This window comes from Trichechus manatus, unplaced genomic scaffold (genome assembly GCF_000243295.1).
Source record: "Trichechus manatus latirostris isolate Lorelei unplaced genomic scaffold, TriManLat1.0 scaffold00112, whole genome shotgun sequence".
NCBI classification, from domain to species: domain Eukaryota; kingdom Metazoa; phylum Chordata; class Mammalia; order Sirenia; family Trichechidae; genus Trichechus; species Trichechus manatus.
In genome coordinates, this window is record NW_004444048.1 from 4,574,579 (window position 1) to 4,584,842 (window position 10,264).

Sequence of the window (10,264 nt, forward strand, 5' to 3'; positions counted from 1 at the left end):
ATTCCTTCAGCTACAGATTTTGTCTTATTCTGTCCTTAGTAACATGGAGCCTAATAAATAACACTTACAAGCCCTCTTTCGGGCTTTTCTTTTCTTGGTTAATTAACTGTATATCCACATTCTTTAATGTTTGCTTAATGGTTTTCTGAGCCTTTACCTATTTTGGATACTATATTCTATCTGTGTCTTACAATATGGATCCAAAAACATGCTGGGCAAAGTATACTAACCTTTCTTGATAGCAATACACAATATTTGTAAAATTTGAGTGTGATCTAATAAAAAGAAGATTGGACAGGGATGAAGGAATTCTGGTTTAAGCCCTGGTTCTGGCACTTGCTGTGTGACCTCAAGCCAAGTCACATAAGCTCTCTGGGTCTCAGCGATATCATCTATAAAACAAAGAGCTTGGACTAAATACTCACAGACAGGCTAAAGTGTCATAAAAGACAGACACAAAATATTTTGGTATTTATACTGAGAAAGTAATCACCACTGGCTGGAACTATTGAAAAGTGCTACTGATAATCTTCTCCTCAAAGACGATACTAGCGGTGTTGAGGCTTGTTTGGATTTTGGAAAGTGAGAGAACGGATTCCAGATGTAGCAAGGTTCAATGAAGGAAAAAACTCACGTACATGAGAGGTATACTGCGTAAGATAAATTTCTGTGGGCTAATGGATGAGAAAGGTGAGAAAAAAAAGAGAGAGAGAGAATATTATGGAGGGCCTGGAATGCCAGGGCAGTGAAAACCCTGAAGATTTCTGAAAACTTCTAGGATCTCTTGCCTAAACTACTGCAGGGGTCCAGAGCTTGTGAAGGGTCCACCATGGAGCTGTGCAATAGCATGGCCCTGGGCAAGCAGTGTCATTCATCTCCATATCCCCAGTGCCAGGCTCAATAATCAGCATTTAATATTGATCACAATATATGTGTTGGATGACTGAATTAATAAAACCCCAACTAGCCTTTTTAGTCTTCACTTTTCTCTGAGGGCTGTGTCCTGGGAGGACCATTCACATCATATCTTAGAGGAATGGTGAATGTGAAAACAGCAGCCCTGCCTCAAAAAGGTCTCAGGTCTCAGGCACCTGGACTGCTAGAGCTTTCTAGACAAGAGATAACTAAAGCCTGAACTGAGTGATACCAGTGGGAATGGGAAGGAGAAAGCAGATGCCAGCATGATTTATTTCTGGGTGGTTTAGAAGATACATTAAAATACTCTGGACTAGTCAAAACAAAATCTTAGTTGATTTCTTTCCTATTTTCCTTTAGAGTAATTCAGTAATTATTTATTACATAAAATTGGAAGGCTTGCCATGCATCTCATGTTAAGCACAAGTTACTGTTATCATAAACCTCATCCTTTGGTCAAAAATTTATATTGACCCTATTTTTTTGAATTTAGCAGCTAGCATTTCAGTCCAAATCAAACAATCTACAGCAATATTTCAAGGAATCAGAGAAAATGGCAAAAAGTTCCAAGGGACCTGATGTAATATTTTTAAAAAGCATACCTATAGTCAAACTTATAAGCATTTTTCTTGACTCCTGTGTCAGAGAATATTTTGCTAAAATTGCATTGACTACTTTTATTTCTATGATTTGTTTCCAAATATAGTTTATAAGATGAAAAGAACTAATGTAAAGCAGAAGTCACTTTTATTACTGAAGCAAATGTCTGATTCAAATGGAGTATTTTGAAGCAATGCTCTTTCTATTAATAGCCAAGATCCACTGCATTTATTTTCTAGAGGAAAAAAAAAACTACCACTACAATATTTTTGGAATTAAATAGTATATATGTAAATTAATATAATAAAAATCCTTCCAGTTTTAACATTATCAGATGATTAGTACTTATAGAAACTAACCTAAAATTTATTAAGAAGCAGGATACAAATTTTGTTTGATATCTAACAAAAGTATAGATATCTAGCTAAAAACACTTCCCTAGATTTATATTTTATATTTAAGTGTATCACCTTGGGTATTAAACATGCTGCTAGCTATGTCGTAATGAGCACCTGAGCTGTCATTTTTAATAACAGACTGACAATTATTACCTATAAGTTGATATTTCCCTGAAAATCATTTGTGAAATACTTAAACTAATATAGATAAGAATAGAAACTTACTATTCTATTTATAAGAACTAGCATTATATCATAACATTGTGATAATATTCTAAAAAACCATTATTAACATATATTTAAGATAAAAAAAATCAACATATACCTAAAAGAATAGACCATTCTTAAAATGCAGCAGAACTTTATACAAAATCTAAATAATGCTCTTCAGTTGACTCATTGTTAAATAAGGTGATATGGTTCATTGAGGCTATATAATAAAAATATACATATCTAAGATGAAATATAATAAATCAAATAAACTAAATATTTAGGTCATTCTAATCTTAGTTATTTCTCAATTCAGAGTAAGATATGAGAGCTGAATAGGACAAAAACTCAAATTAATTAACTTAGCTAAGTATATACATCATTAATATGTAATACAAGTAATCATATAATGCTTATTATAATTCCATGGTTACCATACTCTGGAAATACTATATTTTACTATATTTAGATTTCAAATCTAAAATTTAAAAAAAAAAAGAAAATACCTCTTCCATAAAGCTGTCTTTCTTCTCCAACATTTCTCGTAATGTCTGAAGAATTTTAATGCACAGCTTTTCTTCTTTCTCCATTAGCTTCTTTGTATGATTAATCAACCTTAAAGCAAAACATTAAACCTTAAATAGGACAATGATCTCTCTTGAAGGTATACACAAACAGCCTATCTAGAGGGAAAATATATCATGCTATTATTTGAATATGAAGTAAATCAGATCTGTTTTCAAAGTTAAAAAAATTACACTTCAGCTTAGAAATTTTGTATTATAAAGCATTCTTTTTGTTTTGCAAGCAGTGTATTTCAGTGGTTCTCCGATAGCATTCTTTTTGTGAAACAAATATTTAAAAAACATACTGAAACAGTGATATCCTTAATCCCATCATATGACCTAAAAGTGTTTTACTAGTAGAGAAATACAGATACTTATGTTACATTGTATTATGTTGTAATATATTATTTTATATATACTGTACTACATTATGGAAACCCTGGTAGCGTAGTGGTTAAGCGCTACGGCTGTTAAGCAAAAGGTCGGGAGTTCAAATCCACCAAGCACTTCCTGAAACCCTATGGGGCAATTCTACTCTGTCCTATAGGGTTGCTATAAGTCAGAATCAACTCAATGGCAACCGGTTTAGATTTCTGGTTTGGTACTACGTTATACACTATAATATATATTATGTAATTGTAGTAGGGTTGCTATGAGTCAAAATTGACTCAACAGCAATGGGTTTTTAGTAGTATACAACACTGCAACCTTAGCATAACAGGCTGCTTCCCAGTTTCCATTAATAATAGTATACTATTTTTCACTGCTAGGACTTGATAGAAATCTAGGCAGTCTGCATGATTAAAAGCAAAAAGAAAGAGAGAGAGAGAAAGAGAAAAAGAGAGAGGGGGGAGGGAAGGAGGGAGGAAGATCAAGACAATCTGTCTATTTACTACTTTTACTGTAACTTGAGAAAAACTCTAATCAATTATATACTGCTGAACTTTTGCACTGGTGTTCTGTTAGAAGAGTTTGAGGGCCACAGTTATATACCATCCCCAAGAACTCTAAATCAAGTAATATGTTCATAACAGTATTTATAAGAGCGACATGAGTTCATGTTGTTAAAAAAGCTGGCCCTCAAAATGATTCAGTGAGATACAAGTCACATAGATAAACAGAATGAAGTAGAATAAAATGAAACGATCTGATTTCAGTGATATAAAACCAATACTGTGGAACATAACCCTGCAAAAAAGTGAGCTTTCACTAGTTAACTAGTTATCAGGTCTCTTGGTGGTGTAAACAGTTAACATGCTTGGCTACTAACTGAAAGGCTGGAGGTTTGAGTCCACCCAGCGTTTCCTCAGAAGAAAGAGGTGGCGATCTACTTCCAAAAAATCAACCATTGAAAATCCTGCGGACATAGTTCTACTCTGACACACATGGGGTTGTCATGAGTCAGAAATGACTCAGTGGAAACTGGTTTTTAAGTGCTTATCAAGTGCCAGGTAAAGTATAAAGGCTTTCTGGGTATTGTTTCAATCTTCACAAGTCAATGAGACAGGTTCTGGTATCAGGCTAATTTTCCTAATGAGAAAACAGAAGCCCAGAGAGATAAAGCAACTTCCATCGTTTTATATAATTGTTAAATGGTGGGGGGTGGGGGGGACAACTGGAAATAGGCCCAGGTTTGCCTGACTTCATAGTCAAAATTCCTAAGCACCACTCTGGGGTGACATGATGTAGTTCACTGATCTCAGGAATATCAGTCACTGTGTAAAAAATTACCAGCACACACTAAGTTGCACACAGCCAACTCTCACATGCTCTGTTACAGCACATATGATAAGTGCTGTAACAGAGGTATTGGCAAATCCCACAAACTAGAGAAAGAAACAATTTCATTCTGTTGGGGCAAAATTCCCTAGGGCTGACCAGAGAAGATTTCAATGAAAAGATAACATTTATCAATGAAGACTTCACACCTGGCAGGAAGATGGGGAGAGAAGGCATCCCTGCCAAGGGAACAGTATGAACAAAGGGCAGAGACAGGAAACTGACCTGCATGTCCAGGAAATGTACACCAACTGCCACATGGAAGAAGAGAATGCAAGAGATAAGGTCTGACAAGCAGGGAATGGAATATTATACTGAAGGGCTGGAATTTATTTTGTAGGAAATAGGCAACCACTGTTATAAAGGGCCCAAATGACTTGTAAGAAAGACACCATAGATGGCCACAAAAGATGAAGTATAGGAATGAGAACAAGGCAAGAGACGAAGAAGGCATGTGGCGGGGTAAGGATGCGAGAAGTAATATAGAAGTAAAATAGCCAAGACTGGGTAAATCATAGCATATGGGAAATGGAATGAGAGAAAGAACATAGACACCTGAAATTCATAGACTGGATTAATAGATGGACGGTGGGACTTTTAAATGATACCTATTTTATGCTGAAAGAGTAGTACATAAGAAGGGAACAATGACTTCATTTTGGACATGTTGAGACTGAGCAGGGCATTACATATCGATGTGGTCAGGTCCAGCAGGCAGAATAGTTGTTCTAAAGTTTTCTTTGCAAGAAAAGTAAAGCCTGCCACTCTAAAACTTCTACTATTGGACCTTTCTTTCACATAATAGTCTTTGAAAACATAAAAATAGTTTTGATGGACATTTGAAATTTCTTTTATTTTGTTTTGTTTTTGTTTTTTTCTCTCTCTCTCTGGCTATTTCCATTCTCTTTAACTATTCCTTAGATAAAATCTTTAATTCATTAACCATACTGAAAACATCATACAAAAAGTTGAGTGATCACTTGCTAACGTATCTCCAGAAGGTATTTATATATCACATAATGTTTGCGTGGGTTAGATCAGTGGCTTTCAAATATTTTTCTATGATCAAAATAAGAAATAAATTTTGCAAAACAACCCAGGATATAGATAAATGTGTGTGAGTGTGTGTATAAAATGGACACAAAAGCTACCCTGACTATATGAAATGCATTCTGATATTTCATATTCTTTTCTAATTCATTTTTTTTAGTTAGCTGTCTGCCACTCCCTAAGTTGATTTCAAAATTCATATATGGGCCGTATCCCACAGTTTCAATATCACTGAGATTCTTCTTCATAAGGGAGGAGTAGGTGCTGATTTGAATGCACCGTAACTGGCCGATTTAAAGGTAACCTCATGTTAACTTACTCTCTTCTCTCTTTTTCTCTTCTCTCTCATTCTGTGTGATTAGGTGGATATGTCAGTTCAGATCCTTTCCTAGGGTCTGTCCCTCACATTGTCTAGCAGACATGTGTGAGTCAACAGGTTCCAAGAATTAGATTTATTTGAGGAAATAAGAAGCCTCACTTAGACCCTGTACTAAGCTATAGTCTCCAACTATACTTTACCAGAGAGCTCTGCACAGCAATACCAGGCTCCATACATAGCTGTTAATAAAGTTGGATGTGAATTGCGATAGACGCCTTTGCAAATAAAACCCTTGGTTCCTCCCAGGGTTAGGAGGAGGGGTAGGTTAAGCATCAGAGCAGAAAATAGACATTCCTGAGCCTCTAGCCATAATATAATCACAGTAGCACAAAAATCTGTTCTCTACCCACTAAAGTAAAATGTGCATCCTTTTCCTCCACCTGGATGTGGGTTCTGTAATATACTCCCATTATCGTATCACTGCTATTTCTCTCCTTTAGTTTGCCTAATGGTGCCACAAGCCTGCTTGCGTCATCAGCACAGGTCAGTACTTTGTTGATTTTCTATGTTACTTTATATCACTGTTTTCATAGACCTATATCTTTAAGTTGTAGATTGAGTGCTACCCAATAGACATCTCTGCGATAAGAGAAAGGTTCTATATCTGTACTATCAAATTTGGCAGCCACATGTGGCTACTGAGTCCTTGAAATTTGGCAAGTGCAACTGAGAAAATGAATTTTTTATTTAACTTTAATTAATTTAAATTTTAATTTAAGTAGCCATATGTGGCCAGTAGCTATTGTATTGACTGTCTAGTTCTAGACTAGTGGGTTGGCAAACTTTTTCTGTAAAGGTTCAGATAGTAAATATTTTAAGCTTTGAAGGCCATACAGTGTCTATAGCAACCAGGCATCTCTGCTACTGTAGCAAGAAAGCAGCTGTAGACAATACATAAATGAATGAGCATGGCTGTGTTACAATAAAACTTTTTTTTTACAAAAATGGATAATGAGACCAATTCAGCTTGCAGGCTAGAGTTTCAAATCCCTATTCTAGACTATCAGCTCTCAATGATATCTGTGGGGAATATTAATTTCCTGAAATTAAAATTCTCCACTTTATAACCCATATTCTATATCCCTTTCATGTCTGGTAGTACATACAGCGACCATGAACTTTTTCAGCCTCTGGGGTTTATTGGGAAGGTGCTGTACCACTGACAGTGCACGCTGCCATAAGATAGGGGCCTTTATGACTGCCTGAAACCAAAGAAATGAGCATGTGTCGCAAATTACTGTTTTTAAAGGGTATTGTATGAGGTGTCTGAATTTTTGCTAAGAAAAATAGAAACTTCGAAAATTTTTGTTATACACATGTACCAAGACCCCAGTGGAGTCTCTGGGGTATAATTAATGGTACTTTATATGTACCACTAAACACTTAGGGTAGGCTTGTGGGAAGGGGAAAGGAAAAAAATCTATACTACCTACCAAAAATTCAGACACACTCAATGATTCAGCACGCTTCCATTAATGAAAACACATGGTATCAACAAAAAATTCAAAGCAGAAAATAATTGGGTCACCAAAGGGTTAAACATTGTTATATAACATATGAGGTAAAAGGTATTTTTATGAGACCCTATTTTTATACTAAATTACTAGGCAATACTTCTACTTACAGTTTTCTTTCTAATGTCCTCCACAGTAATCAGTTTTACAGACAATCTGGGCCTCTTCATTTTGAAGTTCTTATGACAAGACTAGCAACTGTCCAGACAAACACATTCTTCCCAGGCCCCCTTAGTTATAATGGACCCAGAGCCAAGAATCCATGATTCTGGCCCCTAATTTAGAGAGTACATCTATTGTTCAACAAGATCTTGTAGTCAGTTCTTCTCATCCCAAGCCTTCTTTTCTCTCCTAAAGTCTCAGCTTTAACTGGTAAAAAAAGAGGAAAATACTTCTCCTGTTCCCTCATCCTTCAGTTTCTGCATCAGCACATCAAGAGAGTTTCTAAACCTTTTTCAACAATATCCTCAGCCACACAGGAAGTTATGGTGGTAGAAAATGGTCAAGGAGGTTGGCAGTCCTACCTGACTCTCCATCCAGATATTCTCCCCAGGAAGACCATGCCCTTCTGCTTGGCCATCTTGAGTCTACATGTGATTACTTGCAAATCTCTCAATGACTGACCCCCCCTTAAAAACATGTCTCTTCTCTCCTGAGCTAGTTACAGTTTTTCTCACAGCTGCTTATACTTATAGATCTATCTTGATAATTTTTCACTTACCATTAAAATGAAAACATTCTAGGGTAAATATATTAGCTCTAATAGATCTGACAACTCCACAAAAAATGCTAAAAAAAAAAAAAAAAAAAGTAAATGAAAGAGCAGTATGGCAGAGTGCTGGATCTGAGACTCCATTGCGCTTTACCTGAAGCACACCTGAGCCTCAGCCATCTCATCTCTAAAATGGAGCTGACCTCTCAATCTTCATAAGGTGTTTGTGCAAATTAGATAAATCACAGTAAATACATGGGACAGTAACACACATGGTAAGACCTCAATACATGTTAGTTCTCTTTCCTTTCTCTCTATGTTAGTGAAAACCAATGACTTCAAACAGGAAACTTTTAAAAGGTCACACCATACAGTAATAGAAAGGAATAAGAGCCAAAATATTATTTTGTGTGATATTTGTGCCCAATAATGACACATTTTAATTTCAGTAGATTTTAGTAAAATATGATAACTTGACCTTAATGAGAATAAAATTTTAAATGCCTCAAATTAATTATTTTGTATTTTACTTATCAAGGTGGATCTTAGACATTAACAGAAAGCTGGTGGCGTAGTGGTTAAGAGCTACAGTTGCTAAACAAAAGGTTGGCAGTTCGAATCCACCAGGTCCTCCTTGGAACCCTATGGGGCAATTCTACTCTGTCCTATAGGGTCGCTATGAGTCGGAATTGACTCGACAGCAATGGGTTTGGTTTGGTTTTTGATAGACATTAACATACATTGTAGACTGTCATTATGTATAGACAGAATAAAAAGCCAGAATGGGAGAGGCCCTCTCAGTTTGGTAACACTGATGAATCTCACATTGTATGCACTTACTTGGACATGAAAGCGCCACATCTTATTCTTGCATCACTTCCCTCAGGAAACAGTAGTTCTGGACTGTACAATACATCGATCAACACTGAGAACTCAGCCTGCATCATCGGGCTGAACTGCTGCTCCAAGGAGGCCACTACATCCTAAGGAATAGAGCATAAGAAAACTCACATGAAGACTTAAATCAGATTTCACCTTTTGGAGATATGACAAACTTAAGAAAATTAACCAGGAATAAGACAGGGGAATTTCAGAGAAGATGTGCCCTACCCTCTCAGGTTACCGAATGTCTGTACTTTAGGTACAGCCTGGTTTTATGTATAAATATTGATTGCCTGGGTTTCTCTTTTGTCATCTACGAATTAAGGAGGAGTGAGTAGCCATTTGATTTCTAAAAACATACATCCCAAAAGAAGAAAGGTCAGTAAAGCCACATTACAGGCCCTGCAGTGCTTAGATTGCAATGGACGCATGACTGGTATTCATCCAATTGGAATAAACTGGGGCATGTTTGAGCAACAGCTAAAAAAATATTTCATGTGTGTCGCTGGCCACCCAGAACAATTTCTTCCAATGGGGAATTCCCTGATATATTATTTGAAGCAGTATTGCACTATACAGACATTTAATCACATTCAATAGTATTTCAAATTATACTTTTTGATAGAAACAATTGGTCACTTGCCCAACAGCCTTTCTTCACCTTCTTGCTTGCTAACAGAATCACAATTTTATTTCTGAATCAGGCAGCAAACTTCTCAGAGATAGTCAGCCCTCTCAGCTTTGGGTGGAGATTGATTAGTTTAAACCAGTCATGGTCGTTCTATTTCCCTACCAACAATTAGTCTAGGCACTGTATATGTGATACTGGCCAAAAAGAAAAAAAAAAAAAATCGGGTAAAGTGTTCTGAGCTTATGTGTGGGGGGAGCTAGGCTATTTTTTTTAAACTACCTACTATCCTTAAGGCAGTTTAAGAATGTGAATCCAAAATTGAGATAGCCCCCATGTGGTCTTTGGAAACCATCCTTCAAATGAAAGTCAGCAAATAAGAGCATTAGGACCCTGACCTCATCAAGCTGCTGAATTAACCAACTATGGAAGAACCCCAACTTTAGATTTCTTGCTATATGAAAGGATATGTTCTTTACTGTTTAAGTCACTTTTAATTGACTATTGTGTTAATTATAGCTGAAAGCATCCTAACCAATGTATTTCTAAAATGAACTGTAGGCAACGATAATGTACTGAATATTCTCTAATGATTAAAACACTCCCTTTTCATTTTTAAAATAACTATTTT

At 36.1% G+C, this 10,264-nt stretch overlaps 1 protein-coding gene across 1 annotated transcript in view; it reads right to left on the reverse strand.

Moving 5' to 3' along the window:
• Positions 1–10,264, reverse strand: part of ITPR2 (inositol 1,4,5-trisphosphate receptor type 2) — a 596,492-nt gene that overhangs the window by 234,471 nt on the left and 351,757 nt on the right. The window contains exons 30-31 of the mRNA XM_023738100.1: positions 8,964–9,106; positions 2,630–2,738 (exon numbers count right to left, since the gene is read on the reverse strand). Coding sequence (XP_023593868.1) covers positions 2,630–2,738; positions 8,964–9,106 — 252 coding nt within the window. The remainder of the gene's footprint in view (positions 1–2,629; positions 2,739–8,963; positions 9,107–10,264) is intronic.